Here is a 25337-nt window from a genome sequence, read left to right on the forward strand (position 1 = left end):
CCTCCCCTCCCCTCCCCTTCCCCTCCCCTCCCCTCCCGTCCCGCTCCAAGTGAAAACTGAGATAGTGAGGAAAAAGCGACTGGAGCACTGATCATGGAGGGAGAAAGCTGGTTGCATTAGCTACGTCGGGGCATTTCTATTGTTTCTTACAGCCCAAACCAAAGCACCTCCATGCCGCCATATCCGATGTGTATGTTTTATGCCTGGAAAACGTCGTAAATCTCCCGAACATTCACCGACAGTCAGACGGCGGACGGTTAGCACAGCCCGAATTAAGTTAGCCTGCTCCGGCTAATTTAGCCTGTGTCGGCTAGCACGAAGGGACAAAAACAGGCAAGTAGAGAAAGGAGTTAAGGTGAAAAGTAGCGCCGCGCGGTAAAGTAACTAGTAATGTCGCCTCCCGGGATCAACTTCAGATACGGATGAATAAGAAATCGGCGACTGGGAAACACCTAGAGCGACTGCGAGCCAGACGACCACTGCTATGTTGGGGTTGATTCACGGCTCTGGCTGCCCGTCTGAGTCCCGAGGTTGGCCACACTTGGTGCTGGGGAGGCTGGGGGGCTTCTTCTTCCTCCTGCTGCTGGAAGGGGCTGGCTGCCTCGCCAACCCGAGCAGTGCCACAGGCGTCAACAACAACATCATCATCAACCCTGGTGTCAACATATACATGAGTGTGGAGGAGGTGAAGAAGCTCTTAGGTAAGGCCTGCAGTAAACAGAGGCGGTCAGTGTGTTGGCCCGCAGTTGTGCTATTTTGCATTATTTTGCACCTTTTTGTTGTTGCTTCTTTCTTCTTTTTTCATTCTGAAAGTCTAGTGGAACATTACCACCCACTCTCCTATTGTGGGTAACGGGTAACCACAGTTCTACATACACTATGGTTGAACTCCTTTGACCCACATTAAAGATTTTAACGTTGAGCCAAAACCAGGAGTTCAACTTTAAATGTTGTTCTGAAATGAATAGTTATTGCCCACTTAACCCCAAATCACAATATGACCCGTTTCTGTGTCGATTGTGAAGTCAGCCCATAAGGGGAGCTGGAAAAAAAGACCAAATCATGTTCTTGATATACTGTAGTAATAGTAACTAAGTAGCAGTTAGTTCTTTATAAATTAGCATCTGTATATGTGCCGTCACAAAGACTACACACAGCTGGGAAGTAGATGTTGCAAGATGGTTGCAAGCAGCTGTATGGATTTTAGCCTTGATAAATGTATCAATATGAAATGCTTAAACAAAATCTATACGTATCATTTGTGGAGCTTTAATTCATATCAGAGCACGTGTTGCAGTTGTCCCAACAGGTTATTGTTATTATTTTTGCAGACTAAAAAGTGTCACACAAAAACAGACTTCAGGCTGGAAGCAGCTTCACAGCTGTGGCATGTTTTACCCTTATGTTGCATGAAAAAAGGTATGCAGATGTGTCACAAGGAATAGTGAAAAGAAAGAAGTGACCACAACTAAAACACGAGATTTGCGGTTGAGTGTTAAGTTGGATGAGAGGTAAATTTGTTTAGTCTATACAAAGTGATGTGGGGGTCTCTGGTCAGGCTGCATGAGATGCGTAAAGCTGTGTCTTATGCATGATTTGGGTCAGAGGTACCTTGACATATGTAAATGAATGGGCCGCATAGAGCCGCCAGTGTTTAAGAAAAACTGCACACAAAGATTTAAAAACACGCTCGACCAATTGAAACAGAAGTGTGCTGTCTGCTTCATGATTTGGATAATCTTAGTGTAGGTGTCCTTTGGTATGTTGCTGTAAGAGCCTGATACACACTCTGGTGCCAAGGTTGAGTCAGTCGACAGTTCGGTCCTAAGTTGTTAATTCTGGGTTTCCTGAAAAAGTGTTGTTGAAGTTGGAAACTAGTTATTTGCCAAGTGAGTGCTCTTCCAAACTCTAATGCAGGGGTGGAAGTGCTTGCATTTCAATGTCTTTGTCTGCAAAGTCTGCAGCCACATTGAGGACTCGCATTAATCGATGTGGCTCTGTAAATGTATCGTCACCTTGGAGTAGCCTTAGCAGCATTGTTGCGTAAAAATATTCAGTAGGAGTCAGCAAAATTGTCCATTTATCCAGGAGGGATCATCAGCAGTGCCCAGGGTTTGAACAGGAAGTTGGCCAACGTTTTTGTGCTATATATGCAGAATCATTCAGTGCTGCCAGTCATCAAACAGAAATGCTGGTTTGCTTATGACTGTGTTTAGGTGCTTTGATTTTTTTTAGCTAAAGCATTAGCATAATTTGTGCAAATATATACCAGATCTGAAATGCTATAAAATGTATAAAACAGATAAATTGGACCATTATGGTCCCTGGCTTTTTGACAGGAGCTTCAAACTACCATTCATCATACTGGGGCACAACATTTTAGTTGTTTTCCTAGTCTCTATAATCTGACTGGTGTTAGAGCGTAGGCTGACTCTGTCCGGTTTGGTTGCTCTTTTTCTCCATCTTGCTATAGTTAATCTTCTGTTTCCAGACCAGGGCCTCTCTTGTGGTTTGCCTGAAGCCTCATTTGGTCGTGTGGAGAAATCTCTTAATGTTTGACAACTGCGTCTGTGGATCTAAAAGTATGTGTAGACAGAAACTTCCATGATGCAGTGGTAGGAAAAAAAAAACATGTAGCTGTGAGGTAAAACTGGCATCAACCTCACAATGCTGCTGAGGAGTCTCACTGAAGAGGTGTGAAGTGACCCAAAGTTTTCCTGTGATTTTTAAATGTGGGTACAGAACAAAACTTTCTACTGTGTATCACTTATTCAAACTTCACAGTCTCCATTCCATGTATAGGTTCTGGGGCACTGGAGGTGGCTATAGAGGTCCAGGACTTTGTGTACGTGATGTTATAATTTTATTACTGGGGCATTAAAAGATGTTCACGGTAGTGATACTGTATGTGGACATCTTCAGCCAGTTATTTGTACTAGTTGATTGAGCAAATTAATCAGAGCATAATTTGATAAAAAGAAAGGAAAAGCTGACATGTATCAGCAGGGTGTCATGCACAGCTTCTGTGGCTAGAGAAGCACAGGTGTAACGTAATAATGTGATCATAACTCAGTTAACCATGTCAATACAATACGCATACAGCCTGTCACATTAAGAAAGGCACAAGTTTATATCATAAAATCAATAAATTCATGTTTCAGGTTCCAAACGTAGGCTTTTACCCATATATATTTTGAGTTGTCATAAGAAAAGGAATGCATATCTGTATAGTATTGGCGTTATGATGAAAAAGTCCCCGTAGTTCCCCTTGTTGTAATTTGCCGCTATATAAATAAAGGTGAATTGCATTGAATGGAGCTACTGTTGATGTTAGTACAGCTTATATCTAGTAAAAATATACTTACGTGTCGAGTGTAAGCTGTGGTTCTTGCATAGTTTTCGCGTAACTGTTGAGCCTAATTTTACGTAAAAGTAAAAATAAAAATTAGGAATTTATTAAAGGTTTAGGGATAGTGTATCATCGTGATACCAAAGCCTGAAATGTTTTTTTTTTTTTTTTTTTTTTTTTATCCCATGAGCATTCCTCAACTGTGTTCATCCTTTTTAAATGAATCCCCAGTCTGCTCTGCACAATTTTCAAATTCTTGAAATTCATTGTGTCCACATCCTCTATGCCCTGTGTCAGTACAGAAATAATGGATGGAGACATGACTGTAATAGGAAAAACATGATGTCACCAAGGCAGTATAGTCCTGCTGTGGTCTCGCTGCTTTTTAAACACATGGACTGTCTGGTCAGGATTACATTTTCATAACTTAACCAAACAACCCGACTCTCAAGGGGGTCAGTAAGGTAAATGTGCAGGAAAGCGCCATGCCTCAAGGGAAGAAAAGTTTTGATAACACAGTGTGTTTGTCTTTGGATGACCTTCAGGCAGTATCCATGATTGGTTTTGCATATGACGAACTGGAAGTGAACTGAATCCTGCTCCGCACAGGCATTCTGGCCATCTGCTCCCATGTCAGATTTGTCTCAAGTCCCACATCCCTGATTTAAATTGTGCGGCAGCTGTTAGCTCCAATTCAATTACTTAAGGCAAACTTAACCCAAATAATCAGTTTATGGTGGAAGGCAGTTTAGAAATTGTGTAGTTTATGTCACATGTCACAAAGGGAAAGAGCTGCTTCCTGTTTAGCTGACCTGGACTTTATTTAAAGGTCTGTGAAGGTTAAAACCCAAATTTAGTCAATTCAGTTTAAAGTAGTTGAAGCACTTTTATTAGGCTCATGATCACCAATGATTTTTCCCTCTGTTTCCTGGCATCTTGTAGAAGATAAGACGTAACTTAAAGGGGGGAATCTTTCTGTACATTTAATGTTTATTTGCTGTCTCCTGTAATAATGACCTTTTCAGCATAGGTTCCCATGGAATCAGCAGTGGCCTTGACCCCTAACACATTACTCTGAGGTATTTTTCATGATGGAAAGTAATCACTAAAAGAGTCTGTTTTCTAGTCATAGCATTGCCTGCTTACTCAGACAGGTCGTAAAGAGAGACTTCACCAATTTTCAATGGGGTTGTCCAAAAATAAGTCGGGTAGTATTTAGGAATGAAGAGACACTCAGATCCATCCATGTTTTCTATACAGAGAACTCCCCATTCATTGCCCTGCATCTATCAGGCAGGACAGCGGAAAATGATGTAAAACAATTCAAACCCACCTCATCGTTTCTCACACTAAACTGCAAAAAAAGGACAGTGGTTTGAAGCAGACGATAAAAACTCATAGGGTTCAAACGTCCCTTAGCTGGATACCATATTCTTTCCTTCGCGGCCTTCTAGTCTGGTACAATGCAGGGCGACACCACTGCGGCTAAAAAGTTCTTCTGACTAAAGCAGAGCCAAGTAATAAACCTTTGTTCTAATAATACATCGACTGTAAAAACAAACTGAACCACCAGCAAGTGGACTACTACGTGTTACAAGCAGAAGTTGCGTGCAGTAGGCCTGTCCTCTGACCTGCCGAGGCCTAACCAATCACAGCAAGCGGGGGGTCCAGCCTTGGAAATGTAGGAGCGCAATGCATTATGGTTGTTGTAGGATTTCTTACCCTTCCGAGTGACAGGGCATAATACACCCCTTTGTCTCTGATTTCCCCTGACCCAGAAAACCAATTTCGAATGTAATTGCACATTTCAACAACATAAGTGCCCAATATCCGTGGCATTACTGTTTTTCAGTGGTGAAATACCACTTTAATGCTCACTCTAGCAGTGCTGGTTTTAATTTCAAAGCAAAACCATAGCCCTTCAGTGCCTAACCATTTAAGTATTTTGTAGACAAAATAAGAAGCTCTCCAGTACTACTTCATTTTGAGGAAAAGAAAATGATTTGTACAGCTACATTTGTAGGCATATTATAATCCTATAGATTGTACGTGATCTTTAAGCAAAGACATGTAAATTAAAAGAGAATGCAAGAAGTTGAACATAATATAAGTAAAACTGTAAGTAATACACAAAAAATATGTTGAAAATGTATTATTTGAAAACAATTACTTATTTTAAATTTGATGCCAGCAACAACAAAAAAAGTCTCAAAAAGTTGGGATGAGGCCACAAAGCTGTCTAATATTTTTTTTAAATAAAATGCCCCGTGGGAACATCTCTCAACTAATTCAGATTGAGTGGCATCCCACAGAAGCTGAGTGATGTTTATCGGTCTGTAAAAATAACAACCATGACAAAATGTAAATTTGTAAAGAGTTTCATGAGTTTATCATTTACAGTTCATTATCATTGTTTCATTTGTACCAACAACAAATTTTAGGGAGAAGAATTTTTAAAGGGCAACCTAGTCTGTTAAATTCCCAGCAGGACAGCTTTATTTGTGGTTTGGATGCAGTTTTCAGTTTAGGTCTCTTTATACTTGCACTTCTTAATATTAAGCAGATCAAAGTAACAGAAACAACAATTCATTAAAATGTCTTCTATGTCTTCCATTTCTTACCCACAAATTACACCTGGATGAGTATGTAACTAAACCATAAATAAATAAAACAGCCTGATTGATTTACGTTCTTTCATCACCACCAGCTTTGTTGCACATTGTAGTTTTGTAGTCTGCTGATGACATGCGTGCCAAATCATAGGGGTGATCTATTATACCACTACCCATAATTCTCTATGCAGGCCAAAAGCCAATACTGATTGGATGTGATCCTTAGGTCCTCGGGCAGCAATGCATTAAAAACAGACATGATTCTGCACTAGAAATGACTGCATGAAGTCTGAAAACACAGATGCAAGTTAACACTAAGAAACAATCCTATATAAACAAGATCCTGAAACACTGTAGACTTCTCAAAGTGGGGAGTCGAGTCATACTAGAGGGCATTATAAGTAAAGGTGGTTCTAATGCTTTGGCCAGCATATTTAAAATTAAATAATGGGGGCCAAACTCTTCTTATTATGCACTCCAGTACAACTCCACTACCCACTTTGACCTCAATAACAAATGCATAATAGAATTTATAATCTTTCTGACCGTTTCAACCACCTTATAAAAGTAGAATCCACTGTATTTGATTGCATTAAATTGCACATGTAGTTATAATGTTATGCCAAATCGGTGTATTCGGCTTTGGAGCAACATACGCTGCCATCTTTTTCAGCCATGTCCTTTTCAGAGAAGGTCTTGCTCATTTCAGCAAAACAGCGTCAAACTACAGTCTACACATATTAACAATGGCATATACTATGGCATGGCTCAACAATGAAAGAGTTTGGGTGCCAAACCTATCCGCCTGCAGTCAAAACCTGTCACCTACTATAACCATTTGGTGCATTTTGAAGGGGGAAAAAGAAGGACTAACCTGTCCTTACGAAAGTTTTTTGGCTAATCAGCCTTCTCCCCCTCCACCAAAGAGCTGAAAGGCCAAGCATGGGCTATGAAAAAGAGCCTGTGAACAGAGAGGAGTGATTGGCAGCAGTATTCATTTCCTTCATGCCACTCTACAAAGATCCTGCGCTTGAATAGGGGAACCGCTGCTTTCACACTATTTTCTAAGAGCTGCTGTGCTCACAAAAGATTCTGTTAAGCAACAAACCCATTGTATAAGTTGTTTCCTTCCTGTTAAAATCAGCTACACAATTTTTCTTTTTGTGTGTCTGACCGAACAAGATTTCGATTCAAGTATTATCTTTACTTCTGCTGATTTAATTTTGCTGTCGTGGGAAGGAAGACGTGCAGAAATTAATGACTAGTTTCCGTGGACTTTCTGAAATAGGAGATACGGCTGGAAATACGCGTCGTTAAACGGAAAAATAAAGTTTAACCTTCTACACACAGCCTCGGCTTTCAAACTGCAATAAAGTTGTTGCGCGTAAGGCCTTTTTATATGGCTGTTCAGTCACCTCAACATGAAGTCATCGCCCCAAAAAGCAGCTAATTTCTTCAGTGAAGCATTTGATATTTGTTGAGCAAACGAGGGAGCCCCTATGAGCAGCACATAAGCATCGATGTGGCACTTCTGTGCAGCCTAATAGGACAGCAGCACACCATCTTGCTTGGATTCTTTTCACTGCATTCATCCTTGTCTGCCCTTGGGGCACTTTGTGGAATAAAGGGGAAGCTTATGTATGGTCTCTTTGAAGTAAGTCAAAGAAAACTACAGAGATTGGGACTTAATGTGTGTTTTTCTTTGAGCTGTAAGACTCTTTCAGATGTAACTGGTTAGGAACCAGTGCTCCTGTTGCAGCCTTATGTAGCTGATGAGTATTTGGTTGGACAGAAATTATACTGTCCTATAACCTTATTTTGTATCATCGTTGTGTTTTCCTTCTAATTTTATTCTTTGATGCTTCAGTTTTAAAATAGCTCTGAGTACAGAAGCATCTACAAGTTGAGGTCTGTTTCTGACAAATGCTGTGAAATGAAAGAACCATTGAAGTGCAATGATGAAACGCTTCGCCATTATTACACAACATAAAATGTCTTGTGTATTAATTTTACAGTCTAATGTGTTATCTATTGGTCATTCTCTAAAGGAAAGCTTTTTTTTAATAATCCCAATGCTGACATTGAATGAAACAATGCCTGGCCTCCTCTCACTGTGGATGTCTGTCAGTGTTTTCCAAAATCTTCAAAAAAACACATAAGCCAGACACACTGTTTTACATTAAATATGTCATCATTCATAGTAAAATTACCATGTCAAAGTTTCGCATTAGTAGTGAAGGAAACTTTGTTCTCTGACAGCTTTCTGAATTACTGGAAAGGATCTGCAATCTTTACATGTGGTAGTATACTGCTAAGACGTGTGTTTTCAACTACAGTTTTTTTTTTTTGGCTGTCAGCATATTCTTCTGATGAATGGTCTCCATGAATAAATGTTGTTTGTGATGACAGTAGGGAGTAACAATGTTGTCCCACTTTTACCATGTCTCATTTTTATGGGTCAGCTGACACACCTTGCATTAAGCTGTTTTACATGACTTCTTCAATCACAGACCAAAACCCAGTGACTTCAGTTTATAGATCTTCAGATGTGTTTAATATTTTAGACCCAGGCATCTTTCCTACATTACCCCCTTTTCTTGACTTGTTCATGTTTTTGGATTTGTTTGGGTTTCCAGGTGGTAGAGATTCATATGGTCCCTCCCTTTTCTCCTTCCTTGGTAAATTTGCCCAGTATCTTCCTAGTGAGGGGCTGGAGGGAGGGTATATCTCCCGAGCACTCGGGGATGGAAGCTTCGGGAGGTATAGTGTCGACTGTGTGCACAAGAGGGTCTTTGTCATATCTTTCCTGGTCCTTGCCACCTGGCCACTGCCACCTATTGTTCTTCCTTTCCAAAGTTTGCAACATGATCCACAGCTTTTAGAGAACCCTGGATGTCAACTTCAAACCTTTTGGTGGCAGAAATCTTTTAACATTTATTATTCCTTGCTTTTCGCTGTAGTCGAGAGCAATAATAATTTTCAGTGTCTAATGTTTCAAGGGTATGGGGCAACAACTGACACATATACTTATGTGTGTGAGTTTTTAGGGACTCACTGTGAGTCAGTGAAGACAGTGTGGGAGGGGAAAGTGAGTAGGTCATCCCCTTTCTCCTACTGTAAAAGATGACTACGTGCCCTTGAGCAAAGCACATCCAGTAGCCAAACAGCAAAGGACCAATTGATGTCAGTAGGGTGTTGAACAGGATTGAACATCTGATTGGTTTGCTGTTTAATACCTGTCGAACAAATAAAGTTGTGCGTCTGATCTTTGTTACATTTGTTATTCTTATTTATTTATCTTGGGTTTTTATCGAGTGAACACCTAGTGCACATTGCAAGATGCTACAGCGAATTCTCTTGTTTACTTTGCAGAGTTTATTCAATATTTTTGCCAAAAATGCACAGTAGGGTTAGAATGTATATTGAATCATCTAAATACATGATTCAATATACAAATATTGAACCATCTATATACATGGCAGATGAAATCATTATCTCTGACAGATTTAAAGAACAGGTTTCCTGCAAGTTCAGCCAGTAAGTTTGGGGGAAGGAGTCTGGTTACTGGAAATCCATGTAAGCATGCAGCAGATGAGTGTTCTACCTCTGACTTTTTTTGGAAGCATGACTCACGGATTTTAACTGTTAACTGATAGAATATGCTGCCTTTTTGCTGTGCATGTGCCACAGCATTCACACCACCCGATGATGCCCAAACGCCAATGACCGATGTTAGTACTAAGCTGTTGTGCTTTTAGTATGCTATCTAGTACTCGCCGGACAGTTAAATCCCTATGAATCCACTGCACAGATTAGCTAATGGGAGAGACTGTAGGTCCAAATAGTTATAGGGACCCAACTGAAGACACGGTTTCCACCACTTGTCACGGATTTCTAGTGTCTGACAGTCTGGAAGTATCATACACCTGAAGCTCTGAGGCAAACAGAGATTGTTATTCAGCCAAAACAATCTTGGCGCTTACCAGAGTTTCACAAAGGGGTCTTAAGACTTTAGCAGTGCAGAGGTGCAGTTGGCTTGACGTTTGTCATTGCGACTTATATTAAAACGAAGCACAGACTGTTTCGCCCCTGCCTACCTGCTCAAGGTGAGGGTATCGCGGTAGTGAGTACCTTTACCTTTAGCAACCATGATCCTTGATTCTTATTTTGTATCAATTACTATACATTTTTTGACAGAAATAACACAATAATATTGTTTTGTCTTAGCGTTTAGTATTTTTACTTTTGTACTTTAATTAAAAATGTGCTTAGTTCTTTTACATATGGAGACATTTTTTAAACTACTACTAGCGCCTCTATTTGAGTCATGAATTTTGTTTACTTCTACCACCTCTGCACACAATCTTAGTTTTGGCTGTGTATGAGGCTGTGTAGCTGCAGGCTGCTCAGAGTGGCCATGCTGAATCTTGTCCTCTATGACATCATTAAGACCACAAGTGGTCTTTTTGTGTCTGATCAGTGTATATGTAAAGTAAAATAACAACACAAGGGGAGAGGGGAGAGACCCATCACTGAGCCTTTACTTTTGACTTTAACTTTACATTTGGAAAGTGACTGTTTTTTTTATTAGATGTCTACAGTAAGGGTGGGACAGTTTAAGGAAAAGATCTGACCACTCTTTTTGCCGTTTGCTTTTCTATTTCTAACCATTTGTGAACAGTTTGGTCCATTTGAATTAAGTTGAGATATGCATGTAGAGAATATCCACATTTACTGGGTGTCATAACCAAAGCATTGCAGGTAGCACCAATACCACATTGAAGTCGGTACAAACGAAGTGCTGAGTGCAGCTGTCTCTGTCTGGCCTGCTGCATAGAAGTTTATGCTAGCCAGCAATACCTTTGATATTATGAAATATTTTAAGAAGACATCAGCCGGGGATGTCAGTTGATAATTAAAAGAAAGAGTCTAAAAGTGCAGCCCCTTCTCCCCACAGCATGTAAACAGCCTTTCTTTGCAGATTCATACAGGACAAAATTTAAACAATTGAGGTGTTAATGACAAAAGATATGCAAGATAAAGTAAGGGTAATCTCCTGACTCTCTCTAACTCATACATTTGTGTTCTCACATAAATCGCCACTGGGTGAAGTCTGGAGAACAACAGCATTCCAGTATTAATGTTGGCTGTCCTGTCTCAGCTCCGCTCTCTCCGCTTGTTGTCGGAGCAGCTTTCATTGGCAGGCTACAGTCTTCAGACTATTAGCCTAAGATGTGAGGAGTATAGCATGGCAGATTCAAACTCAAGATGCCGCAATTGCATGGCATCCACCTTAAAGCTAGGCAGTAATGAAATGATCTCTCCTTTCATCCTGCCATTCACTCCGCTTGCATTGTCAATAGCAATTTACAACCGGTTGGAAACCTGGTTGGGTGTATTACATGGCAAAGAAATTGGTGTTCTAGTTCTTAATACATCGGTCTTGGTTTTGTACCCAACGTTTATTAGGTTGCACTCAGTGATGTGAAAGTCATGTACGTGTTGTCAGTTCCTGTACTTGTTTCTCCTGTTTTTACTGGCTTCCCAACATCATTCTAATTAAAGACAAATTGAATTAAGTCTGAGTAACCAAAATCAAGTGAGCATCTTCTCAACAGGATGAGGGTGGACTACCATTTACTTGGTACTTCTGGAGCAGAATGCGTGTCTCCTTTAGTAATAGTTTTTTGATTGATTGATTGATTTTTATAAATTTTTATAGAATGAAATATTTCACCATATCTTTAAAACCACGCTGTCACGTTATGTAATTGTGCGTGACAAGCATAAACTGTGGAACTGATTTTTTACAGATGGTGCTTATGGCCACATGTCCCTGTAGACCAAACCATGCATGAATGAAGCCTACATTTATCTAAACATAGTTTACATGTTAGTATGCGCTCAATGTCCGGAGAAGCAAGCTAAGTTTCCTTTAAGTTTATTCATTACAAATAAACATTTCACTGTGGCGGAGCTGTGTATGGCAGTATATTGTTATATTTGCGATAGTAATATTGAACGGCCAAAGATGATTAATGAATACAGAATTCAGACAGTCAGAAGACCGTTGGTGTAGTACTACAACACACTTCATACCACACCAATACATTTGGTGTAGTATGAAAACTAGCCTCCAAAGTTTGAAGAGTGTTCATTTCCCCTAAAAAGGTGGCAGGGAGGGTAATAGACATTTTGGACACGCATGGATAAAATTCAGGGTATTTATTTCTCATGCAACACCTTTGGTTGGTACATTCCATGTCCTGTAAGGGTTAGATAAAACCAAGTCAATATTATTAAGCTGTATTTATTGCACTGGAAACATTTCTCCTCCATGTCTCACTGGGGGCCTTAATCAAGCCCTCTGGGATGTTCCTCTTCTAAAAGGCTGTTTATGCTGATGGCACATACCACAGAATATTCCTGCCAATTCTGTCATTTATGAAAGACAATGTTTAACATGCTATTTTCATAAATAAAAAAACGAATTACAATAAAAAATGAGTTTAACACTTCCAACAAACTGGAACTTAACATGGTTATTCTGATATACCAGATTCAAACTTAAACATGCCATCAATATAATTTATTTTTGCTTATCTGTGCACTTTAAACATAATCATATTGTCAGACCAAATGTCAATGCTCTGCATATTAAACATTACACGCATACAGTTTCAGGTTGCATGCGCGCACACACAAGAGGCCATGGAGGAGCAGACATACTCATACAAAGTCCTTCCTGCAGGGTTGTGTGGAGGTCTGACCATGATTGTTTGTGATTTAGACATGGAAAGGCAATGAAATTTGGGCCCAACATTAATAACAAGAGCTTATGGATCCCTTTGTAGTGAAAAGACTGATTTCATAATATTAAACATGAAGCCTGAACTTCTTTTATTAGTGTTTCCTTACGAATACATGAGCAAGAATTGAGTGCTTTTCCAGGTCAGTGCAGGTGATACAGCATGTTCGGCTGTTGTAAATCACCTGACACCAGAAGAAAGAACTGGAAACTTCCAGAAGGAAATAATCCCTGAAAACATAACATGGTGCCAGGTTGCCATGCTGGAACTAACAGGGATAATGTAAATTTCCATTAACATTTAAGAGATCTAGGGCTTCTGTAGCAACAAAGTGTGTTGATGTTGCGATGCTTTATATGTAGCTGTCAAACACTAGCTAAATCGGAGTCTTGTTTACAGGCAGACCTTCTATTAATGTTATTTTCCCATTCCAGTGAGCAGAGAGTGTGAGTAAACTGCAGTGCACGATCGACAACGTCCTTAACCTCAGGAACCGCTTGTTCTCTCTGGGGCGAATGTGTACAGTGAGCAGTTCCTGTTGCCAGACTCTGCCATTCCTGTTGGGAAGTTGTTGCACTTTTGCTGGGTATCTAAAGCAGAGTGGGATGGATAGGAGAAAATCTAGCACACCTCATCGCTTAGTTTAATTGTTATCGGTAAGCAGTGTAGCTGCATGTTGAGACAAGGGCAGCACAGAAAGTTGAGCATGAGAGAGGCAATTATTACAGGACTAAACTGTGTGGATGTGTTTGTACCTGTTAGGTGCCTGCATATGTACCCGACATCTTGTGTACAGAATGCACTTAAGTACACAATGACATTGTTCAGTTTGCAAGAAGTAAGAAAAGAAGTAGAAGACTTATTTTTATTGGCTAATCTAAGGGTATATTAATACTGTGCTTGTACCAATTGTTGTAAATATCAAGTACCTTAGGAGTGTAAATGATTTATCTGTTAGTTCGTCTTTAATTAAAAATGAACAACTTATTTAATAGCCATTAATAAGTCATTTCGAAAGCAAAATAATTAAGCATTTGCAGGTTTCAGCTAACAAATAAACAAGCTGTTTGTGTGTAATTGTAACTTAGCATTTATAAAATATAATGCCTTTGTATTAAAATTTCCATATTTTAATAGAGTAATCACAGATACTCGCACCATAATTATTTTCTTATAGGCCTATAAATGCATTTTAACTAAACATTAACACAAAGGCTTAACCCCTTGTAAAATCATACTTACAGGGAGAAAAGAGAAAAAACCTCTCACTTGGTAGCTTGGAACTACTTTACATAACACCCATTTCTTTTCTGAGTTTGCAAATGCTTGACAATGTCTTAATTGAGCCAATGTGAGAATGAGCTGGAGCTCTGAGAAAGCCTGGGGCTATTGGAGGAGCCTGTGCACATTCTTCCCCTCTCTTTAACTTAAGCCCCTTTCAGACATGCACTGGAATAAAACGCTGCCGACATTATCCGGATTATATCGGAACTTGTGCGTGCAGCACACTGCTTTGTCCCGAATCTTTTGGAGGATTACATAAAAGGGATCAAGTAGGCCTGTGTATGATGTTTGTATGACTTAATAACCGCTTTAGTCGAGCGATTAAACCTTTCTTATTCGTTGCATGCCTCCGATGTGCTGTAAACAAACACTGTTTCCCAAATTTCAAAAGTTTTATAACACGATGTGCCTCCTGTGCGCGCTGATTGAGCACGGAAATTTTCCCACCTGAGGATGCTTCTCACTCGGGCAGTCTCCCACTGTGAGTTACATGTCTGAAAGGCCACTCTGGAAAATGAAATTCACGAATTTCTTTATCCATCCAATTTGACATTGTTGTTGTGCTCGCAGGAATGAATGAGTTCTTCACCTTCGGTGTTTGCATTTGCCCGGTTTCTCAGCATTTGCAGGAACTAAACGTCATCAACACGCCCACTCACTCATGGTGAATTCTCCAGAGCATGACCACCTCTATTCACAAATTAGTTCGGTTGGAGATAATCCTGACTTTGCACTAGGGAGCTGGCTGGGTAAAATCCGACTAAGGTCAGGGGCAACAGACTTGGGCGTTTGCGTTAACACACACAAAGTCTGGAAAATGTCTGAATTCCAGTGCATGTCTGAAAGTTGCTATGGTTCGGTTAGATATGTGTGGAGTTAAAGTATTGCAAATTAATAATTGTTTACTTTGAACAGGTTAAATTTTACTGGTCACTGAACAGCGATGTGATTGACTGATACACATGAGATTTGTTACTCCACAGGAAAGTACTGCAAAACAAATGCACGATAAAACAGACAAATGTGTAAACAAAAAAATTGAACTCACAAAACGAGTTTGGTATTTACAAGAGTGCACAGATTTCTGCACATGTTGTACAACTTTTGTGTCCACTGCACAAAATTATTGTTTTACATTTTTACACTTGATTAACTTCACAGACAGATTGCACACTGCCAAACAAACCCTTTGTAGGATTAAAAGTGCCCCCAGGTCATTGTTTGGGGATTTCATCATGCATTTGACTTTTTGATGGAGCAGAATTAAAAAGAAAATTAAGATTTAAGAATAACTATATACAGTACTAGTTTATTTAGCTTGCATTTACTGTCAAACTGATTAAGAATGTTGTTTGCAGGCCCATCCCCTTGCTCCTAACCATTCTCCTGATCATTTTCTTTCCCAAATAGTAAATTCTGGTCTTATATTAAGACCAGAATGTGAAGCACTACTTTTTACAGTTCTGTACTTGTGAATTTAGACTTATAAGTATTAACAGATGGTTAGATGTGGTTAGTTTTTCAAATTTTGAGTAGATTGCTTCTCTGTGTGTCTATATTCAGTCAACCTGTAGATTAGAGCATTTGTTGTTAAAAGAAGTATTTGTATCCACTGATACCAACATTTTTTTCATCAGCAACAATTTTACATTCTCTGTCCTCACACAGGTCTTGATGCAGAGCTTTACTATGTGCGAGATGATGTGGTGAATTATTACGCCCTCTCCTTCACTCTGCCTGTGCCCAGTGAGACCAACAGCCTCCACTTCACATGGCATTCGAAGACAAGGGTATGTCTCAGTATTGAGAAATGCAGCTTAAGCACTGCAATACACTCCAAGCAATATTGATCACTTTGGTTCTTCATTCTTTTCTATAGGTTGAATACAGGCTTGGCTTCCAAGTGGAGAACCCTGTTGCCATGAACCAGCCACGCAGTAACATCTCTAGTCAGGGCGAGATGCCCCATCTTCCTTCTGGTTTGTCAAAAATCCGCCTTTTCTGTTTTTATAGATTTTCATTCTGGACACTTGAGGGGACTTTTTTAAACTACTGACTTATATTAGTTGCTGCTTTGTTGTTGAAACATTCTTCTTACTACTGCATCACATATGCTTTAACACTGAATTTGGAATAACTGACACTTAAATAAAAATAAAAAAAAGGTTTATCCTATTTGGAGACTTGCATAAACAGATTGAGGTCACTCTTGTGTCTATTCTGATAAATATAAAGTTATGGCAAGCAATGAAATAGCTAAGACAGCATGAAGTCAGGAGACGATGAGAAAACAGTCTCTCTATGAATTCAGTATAGAGATAACAAATGAGTTGCAACATGTTACTTATTGAGCTACAATTGAGCAGAGCCAGGCTGTATTTCTGAGTGTGTTAGCAATCTTATAAAAAGTTAAGCCAGTCACATTTTATTACCGTTCCACATTTTGTAAAATACTAAATACAATACAACTAACCAAGCTTAGCTTTAAAGACTGGGAACATTGCTTCAGGTACCTCGAAAACCCACAAATATACAGTTTTATAGTTGGTTCATATTTGATTTGTTTAATCTCTCTAAAACGTATGTCTGAAAATGACAAGTTGCAATGTTGCGTAATGTGCCAGCTCATTTCTTGGCCCTCCAAAGCAGAGACAGTGGGGTCACATGACTCATGTAGCTTGGAATAGTTTAAAGAGCTGGATTCAGATCATCCATCCACACATCCATTATCTTTAATCGATCGCTTGTCCTGTTAAAGGTTGAAGGAGTCTGGAGCTTATCCCAGCTGTCTGTCTCAGGGCCAAGACAGAGACATACACAGACAGACAACCATTCATGCTCATATTCACAGCTATGGGTAATTTGAAGTCGCCAATTAATTAAGGTGCACGTCTTTGCACACAAGCACAGTACTAGCAAACTCTGAAAGTAGGTTATATACATTGTTAGTTTAGCCCAAAAATATTATATGGCTGCTAAAACATTTGATAAATTGTTTAAAACTTTTGAAAAAAACATTTTGTTATAGTTTGTTTTTATATGTTGGCTTGCCCGCAATCGTCTTTTTTTAATAAGCTAATTTGTTGGATGGTAGGTCAAATTCACTGCTTCACAATAAGTCACAATTATAAACGATAACAAAAGCCTGTGTTTTTTCAATATCTTACCTTTGTAAATATGTTGAGACACTCCAGCCATGTATCGCAGAAGCTATAAGCTCCTAGTGTCTGAAACTATTTGAGGTTTCCAACGACCAGAATTTTTGGCGAAAAAACAAAATTTGGTCCTTAATGATTCAATAGAAATGTCGTCACTCTCTTACTAAATCCAGTCTGAGGGACAGTAATGATCTGCGTTGTCCTGTGGATAGGACAGGATAAGGTAGGATAGGATTCAACTAAACAAATAACTTGAACAACAAAATTATTTCAACCTTAAAGGGCGACTTCACAAATTTTCGACTTGCTTTCTATGGCTTTAGTTTAGGGTGTAAATGTATATTAATGCCTTAAAACTTTCCTCTGACTTCCCTATATTGAAGTATTTCTCTGCTTCTAGCTGAAAAACTCCTCCAGATGGCATCACCAGGAGGAGTTTTTCTTCATTAAGAGTTCATATGAAAAGCAGGTTGACTATGATCACAAACTCCATAGGATGAGCAACAAGATGACCTATTCTAAACTAAAGGTTTAAACTAACTTGATGTCATCTGGAGGCATTTTCCAGCTAGGAGTAGAGAGATATTTTAATATAGGGAAGTCAAAGGAAATTTAATGGCATTGACAAGTTCAAAATCAGTGAAGGCGTCTTTTAAACTTATATTATTTTTTTTAACTTTACACTGTGTCCCTGATATATAATTGCTGCCGTAGTAAACATGCACTCCAGGAGACCAGATTTATCTAAATAATATTTGTGGTATGTTTTTTGTCTGCCTTCTCTCCAGTATTCAGAGTGGACCTCTTCTGTTCTGGCAAGGTCGATGGAGAGGCTGTTGTGACTGTGCAGCTAAATCTTACCGTGCATGCCAACAACTACACAGTGCTCAACTTTAAAAGAAGGAAAATGTGCTATAAAAGTGAGTTTCCAAATGCTTAGACATACCCTTCAAGAAAGTAGTGTAGCCTTACTGGAGGTTTACATTTTTTTTTAGTCAAGTCATTATTTATCTAACTTTTGTTTTAGCGGCCATCTGTACATAGCATGACAAGTATTGATTTGAATTTTTTATTTAGATTATTATTATAGTATTTACAATTTCTTGCCATAAGTCAGAATGTCTTCTGTGAATATTGTTTTGTAGGTTTACCTTCAAAAAGTTCTGAACACATGTTATAAATGTTAATATTATTCTTTTATTTTAATGAATGTATTTAATTTGTCTAACCTTACATGGAGTTGATTTCATTCTTTTTCCTCTCTTGTCTGTGTACAGGAATAGATTCTGACCCAAAAATTCCCATTCCACTCAACAATAACACTCTTCGGCCTGACAGTAAGTTAACTTATGCCAACGTACTGCTTCACTCCTCCCCCTCTTCCGACTCCGTGCACCATAACCGCATCAGCTTGAAGGATGAATTATTATAGAGAAGTCTCTCTATATAGAAGTGCACATTAGTCAGACTTGCATAACCAAGGCATATGATTCAAAAGTTTTAGGAGGAAGATTCAAACTTCTGTTGAAATGCACACTGCGTGCCCCCACCCCCTGGGGTGGTTGTCCTTTTCCACAGAGGTTCATTCAGGTTCTTTTTGATTTCAGTGCACCAGTAACAAAGTACCATTAGTGGGTTGTCTCCCTTCTGCTTGGGTAGGCCCAAAGAACCTGGGGGCCCTCAGAGGCTTTTAGAGAGGTGATGAGAAGATCTCAGACACTGGAGCTCTGCGAAGCCTCTACTATTCAGACTATCCATTAATTCTAAGTGCAGCTTTGAGTACTTACAGTTTCTCTCCTGCTCACTCACGTCTTTGTCCCATACCCTTATCTCACTCTTTATTTTTTGTTTTTGCTACGCTTTCCTTATATTAGCAGACAGTGTTGATTTTAACATGTGGATTGTTTCGTCAGTAGATATTGGGACCACCCCAACCACCTCCACTCAAGTGTTCTATATAAGTGTGAGCGTCTGCTGCATTGTCATCTTCCTGGTGGCAATCATCCTGGCCATCTTGCACCTGCACAGCATGAAGAGAGTAGAGATGGAGGACAGGTTTGTTTCTTTTGTAACAGTTTCAAAAATGGCACAGTCATTGCTACATATAGGAAAGTTAGAGCGATGTATCTATCGCCTGTGAAGTTAGTCGACTTTTTCTGCAGAATTATCCAGTTCATAGACGAGAAAAAATGGGTGACTTCCACCACATGGGGATTATATCAAGTTGAAACGTGCACCTTAGCTATCCTGTAATCACTAATTCAGGAGGCTTTAAGGCAGATATCAGTGGGAAATGAGATGCACATCCTCCTCTTGCTGTTGATTATATAAACTGGCCAAAATACCTCGATTTGATCACATTGCATGATTGGATCCATTTGTTATTTAAAAAAAAAAAAAAAGGTTTTGCTTGCGTGTCAATGTTAGTCCCTTTTAGCTTCGGAATGACTCGATTTTCTGATTAGCATTTTGTCAAAATGTGTCAGCAATCTCCAGTTGATTGCTGACACATTCAATGGCAAAATTGAGATCGCCATTTAAAATGTTAAGCAAAAATTGACGAAATCAACAACTGGTCTTTGCTTTCAATATAAATATTTTCTTTCTTTTTTTTTATGACTGTAAACTTAAAATGGTTTTTCTTCTTGACTGTTAGTCAGACAAAAACTGGGATAATTGGCTTGAAAAGATTAATTTAGAAAATAGTCACTAATGAAAATTATTGTTAATTTGATTTCTCTTTTTTATAATGATTTCTCTTGTTCATTGAACTAAAGATTATGCGAATGGGTTCTGTTTTACAATATGCAATATTAGGAATATTGGGATGTTTCCTCCTAGTATATGCACTACTCACAAAAAGTTAGGGATATTCGATTTTTAGGTGAAAGGCCAACTGTTCAGTGTTTCAGTACTTATTGCATAACATGCTGTTCTTTAACAAGGTGATTAACCACAAAAATCACATGTCTAATTCGTAAATCGACCACTAAATGTTCTGATGCTGTTCACATTTTGACATCATGAGACCAAGACAACACAACAATTCCACCACTGCTGTTACCTTTTGTTCCACTAAATTGTTTGAGATGAAAATATTACTATTGCATACCTCTAGTTAAATGCCTTACTTTCATGATATAATATCACTGTAGGATTAAATGTTTTTATATTTTCCATAAAGTTCACCTGGAAGTTACATATCTCTAAGTGTGTATTTTTTACTGACATTCAGATTTAACAGTGCAACCAGATTTACTAATTAAGCGATAAATAAAAAGTTAATGAGTACACACAAAATGAGACACGAATACCTGATGCAGCCTTATCCAGCCTTATCTTTGTGTCTTTCAGCGTGAGTGACAGTGGAAGCTCACAGGGCCTGTCTCAGCCGTCCACCCAGACGACACAGTACCTGAGGGCTGACACTCCAAACAATGCAGCCTCTGTCACCAGTAAGCTATTTCTTCTACCAGTCTCCAACTTGACATTAGCGAAGCTGATCAATAACTGGGTGCAGCATCAGTTCATGTTTATGTTAAAAACATCTGAAAAGGATTTGTGGAGATAATTGCATATAGAGTATCCATCCATCCATTATCCTTTAACTACTTGACTACTACTACGCAGGGGGTTGAAGCAGGGCCAACACAGAGACATACACAGACAGACAAACATTCACGCTCACATTCACAGCTACGGGCAATTTGTGCGATAATCAACAGTGAATGACCTAATTAGTTTAAGTGATATCATGAGTTTGGAGTGAAGAGTACAGCTTCAGTGATCATCTCTCTATCTTACCCATTACTGTCTTAGTTATGTGGAATTGTCATCACTGCATACTTTGTATCAGAACCAACTTTTCATTAGTTAGAGAAGTGTAAAGTTTAAACATTATACTTCACTCAGCACTGCATTTGGGGTATTATCTCACCAGCAAGATATTTGATTATAGAGTAAAAGAATCTCGGTTGCAGCTCATTGCCTCCAGTAAAGGTCTTTGTTAGATGTTGGTGTTAGGTGTCTGTGTCATTACACATCCAGCTGTTGTTTTCATAGTTGGCACCCGCTGTAAAATATGGGGCAGGTTTGTGCTGTGTTGGTTGAAAAGTAGCATTGAACTGATAAACGGTGTAAAAACTGTCAAGAGCAATAGGTTCATGAAATGGGATTCAGGGTTCTCGTGCCAAGCATGACCACAGTTTTCATGAATGCATTAAAATTCTTGAGATTTATCTTTTATTTGGAGGTGATGAGTCAGATTGTAATTTGGCAGGGACTGGTAACCTTCTGGGGCATTACTACTACTACTACTACTACTAGTACTACATAACCAAAAAAATAATTCAGCCATTCTCATAAACCATCAAAATTAATTTATTTAACTTTTTTGTGGATACAACCAATATCTCTCCTCCTGTGCATTTTGTTTGGCCCACTTGCCAAACCTTTTACCTATGTCTCATGTTTGGCTGAACTTGACTATTTGAAACTACTATACTTTACTTTGAACAAATGTATGGATGGTATAATCAGCTCATGTTGTAATTTGACTGAGCTGACCATTAAACCAATTCTGTCTCCCCCGCCCAGACAATCATCCTGGTTCTGCACCCATACTCCAGCTTGCTGCCTCCTCCTTCCAAAACCCTGGCATTCCTCCACATGAAACTAAAAGTAAGTTGTGTTGCTCCCACAGTTAACACACCGTCCTCTATATAGACACAATGTTACTGTTTAATGTAAAACCCACACAAACTCAAGCGATGTCACTCTGCTCTCACTATGCTAGAACACCTCAGGTAAGTAAAGCGTAAAACACGAAGACATTGATATGCTGACTAAGTGAATTAACCTAAAAAAAAAAACAACAACAACAAGAACATTTGGCATACTTTTAAACCTAATCTGTGTCCCAGTTCCTTACTTAATAATGTCCACTGCTTCTGAGTATCTGAAGTTCTAAGGTCTAAAAGTACCAATTCCTAAACAGTATGTAGACTAAAAACCTTCTTTTTCATTTACATGTCCGTTTCGGGACACTGTTGTCCTGTAATGCAAAGCACAAGAGAACATGAGGACCTGCTTAACGCTAGATAAAATCAGAGCTAAGTGTGAATCAAGTAAAACTGCTTCAAAGACATCTGATGCATTGTGATATTTCCCGTTAATATAAAATTATAAGGAATCTTGATTTCTTCTATATTATCTGCAGAAACTGTACTCAACTAATAATATTTATATAACACACTTTACACATTTTTTTTCTGTGGTGTTCAGTGAATTTTTGGCTAAGGGGCATAGCACTAGTAGACGTTTGGGCTGTTTCTGACTGTTGTCACAATGACCCCTACAGGCTGAAGTAGACACCTACATGAGCAGCTGCATTTTTCCAGTGCAAATGTGATTTTGGTGATGGTACTCTTAGTCTGACATGCAGGGGGCAGCCTTGACATGCAGTGTAAAGTTAATATGCTGCAGCACAGATTTAAACCTTTACTAAAGTAGCTCAGAATTGGCATCTGTTTGAGACTTTCTGTGTGTTTTTTAACTTTTTAAGTGGTAAGACTCAGACTCTTCAGCTCAGTGGTGGCACCATGGTGGAACGTGCTACCTAACGCTGCACGGTCAACAGCCTCGCTCCCAATATTCAAACAGAACTCTACTGAAATCTTCTGTCCCCGAATTTAAGAAATTAAACTTGTATCTCGTTAAATGGAAACACTCATAGCAATTTGGTTTTATGTTCCTAGAACTTAGACTTAAATTTTTGCTTGCCTTCTACCTCACTTGAAAAAATACATTGGCCAAATGAGTAAATGTAAATTTGTAGATCTAATTGTCTTTATTTCATTATCTCTTACGTAATCCTACAACTCACATTTTCTGTACAAAGTATTGCCTCTAACTGTACGTGGAAATTGCTTATTAGTGAATTTTATTTAGTTTAGTTAGTTTATCCAATCTGTCTAAGCAACCAGACACAGTTTAGCCTGTCATCCTCAGTAACCGTAAAGTGCAGATGCAGGAGCTTATAGTGGCCTCGGGTCTCTCGGTCATCACTGACATGTTGTGTACACATGGAAGTGTGTTGATGGAAAAGGTTGTGTTTACGTTGTTTTATTTTTTCATTTGTGTGCATATACTGTGGGTTGCTTTTGTGTGTGTGGTTATTTTTTGTATCCAAACATGCTTCTTCCTCAGTAAGCCAGCAGCTAATGGAAATGAATACATAGGAAGGTTATGTAATCAAAGTGCTGTAATACAGGACCTCACATGACGTTGCCTTGGTGCAACGCACGTAGGCTACGTAACATGGACGGTGACTGATGGAATTCTTTGAATTGAAATCAGGGTTCTGTATCTTTTACAAGAAATCTATCTGTCAGAATTGACGTACAGTAGTCCCCCCCCCCAGATTTCACTTTTCACCTTGTGGCCTAAAATGCCCCATTTTGCAACAGTTTTTCAGAGACATTGTGAGGCATGTTGTGGTGTTTTTATGGTGTTTCAAATTGAAAGGTTGCACAGAATCCACAGCCTATTGAATGAGTATAATGTTAACTCTGTCAGTTTGAAACTGCTGCATTGACATTTAGATATTTGTTCCCTTTAATATGACTGTATTTTTCCTTTGCAGGTTACCCAACTCTGCGCATAGAGAAGAATGACCTCAGGAGTGTTACTCTAATGGAGGCCAAAGCTAAAGTAAAAGACATTGCCATTTCAAGGGAGAGGGTCACACTACGAGATGTGTTGCATGAAGGTATTTGTCTTTCTCGCTCCTTGGTGAAACCCATAGCTGAGACACAACATAAAAGAAAAAACTCAACTTCCTCAATTCCAGAGCAACTTTTTTTTTTTTTTCTCAAACATCAAAAATACATAACCTAAACCAAATTACTTACCTACCTAACTAATTTGCACGGGAGAAAACATGTGTAACACAAAGTGGTTGCCTATTCCTTCTCAATCCAATGAGTATTGTAAAAGAACAGTTGTAACTAAGCAATCAGCACAGGAATAGTAGACTATCGATGAGGTTTTAGGAGAAAGTTACTGGTAAGTGGAGAAGAGCTTAATCCTCCTGCACTAAACACCCAGAGCCGTCCCCTCAGCGAGCCAATTACAGCAGTTTTCACTTGTGTGCATGCAAGCTTACACTGGACACATCTGGGAAATGTTTTTCTCATGAGACTGATCATGTGACATGCACAGAATTGGCATACGTAGCTCAAATTGAGCCTTCCACATTACTTACTTTACTAAAGAATTATAGCCCACCGTCAGTATGATCAGCACTTTTTTGATAAGCCAGGAGGACAGATTGTGTCATCTTTTGCGGTTAACATATCTTCCTCTTGCTTTGCTAGGGGCCCAACTGTAAATGTGATACGGCCTTGAGTAGCAGGTTGGAGGACAGGTTTAAAAAGTACACGTACACAGGCATTATTTATTTATTTGCACTTACGCAAAGAACATTAAAACAGAGACTAATATAAGTTTTAGGAGGAAAGACCAAAAAGCAATAGGACTTTGAAAGAAAAATTTACAATCAAGTAGAAGATCCACATAAGTGGAAAAAAGTAGGGCTGCGCGATATTAGAAAACACTTACACTTAACACTAATATACAGTTGAGTGGAAACTTTTGGATCCCCTTATTTTGAAATAAATAAAATAATACAAGTGTTCATCAGAATATTATGTAATGCATATTCAGCAAGTACAGTAATTCTTTCCTCAGAAATGAAAGTAAATTATTTTTGAAAAAATAACAAGGGCTATTTTTTATTGTACTCTACTACTATTTTTGTTACTTCTGATGATGAAAGAACATTTGTATTAGCTGAACGTGCATTGTTAGGGTTAGAGTTTCCATCCCATTCAATGCAATTGCTGTATAGGGACACTCGTGTTCACTTTCTTTAGTCGCAAATGAAACACCTTCGGTTGACCATTCCCTGATAAAAATGTTTGCATTCGACAGCATTTTTGTTACGTGTCCCTTCACAACACTGGCTATGCAACTCTTTCTGCACACCAAACAAAAGTAGGTGAGCGCAGCGACTAATCTGATGCGATTGTGGAGTGGAAAAATAAGGTAGTTTATTCGCTCACCA

The 25337-nt window shown here is 38.9% G+C and overlaps 1 protein-coding gene across 3 annotated transcripts in view; it reads left to right on the forward strand.

Moving 5' to 3' along the window:
• Positions 1-32: 32 nt before the first annotated feature.
• ryk (receptor like tyrosine kinase) overlaps positions 33-25337 on the forward strand; it is a 36266-nt gene continuing 10961 nt past the window's right edge. For 2 of the 3 annotated variants that reach the window (XM_067513682.1, XM_067513684.1), the window contains exons 1-9: positions 33-701; positions 15723-15844; positions 15934-16033; positions 18001-18132; positions 18490-18549; positions 19126-19267; positions 20567-20667; positions 21809-21892; positions 23856-23981. In XM_067513682.1, the coding sequence (XP_067369783.1) occupies positions 485-701; positions 15723-15844; positions 15934-16033; positions 18001-18132; positions 18490-18549; positions 19126-19267; positions 20567-20667; positions 21809-21892; positions 23856-23981 (1084 nt within the window). In that variant the 5' untranslated portion in view covers positions 33-484. The remainder of the gene's footprint in view (positions 702-15722; positions 15845-15933; positions 16034-18000; positions 18133-18489; positions 18550-19125; positions 19268-20566; positions 20668-21808; positions 21893-23855; positions 23982-25337) is intronic. The other variant, XM_067513683.1, reaches the window with a different exon arrangement.

This window comes from Channa argus, chromosome 8 (genome assembly GCF_033026475.1).
Source record: "Channa argus isolate prfri chromosome 8, Channa argus male v1.0, whole genome shotgun sequence".
Classification (NCBI taxonomy): domain Eukaryota; kingdom Metazoa; phylum Chordata; class Actinopteri; order Anabantiformes; family Channidae; genus Channa; species Channa argus.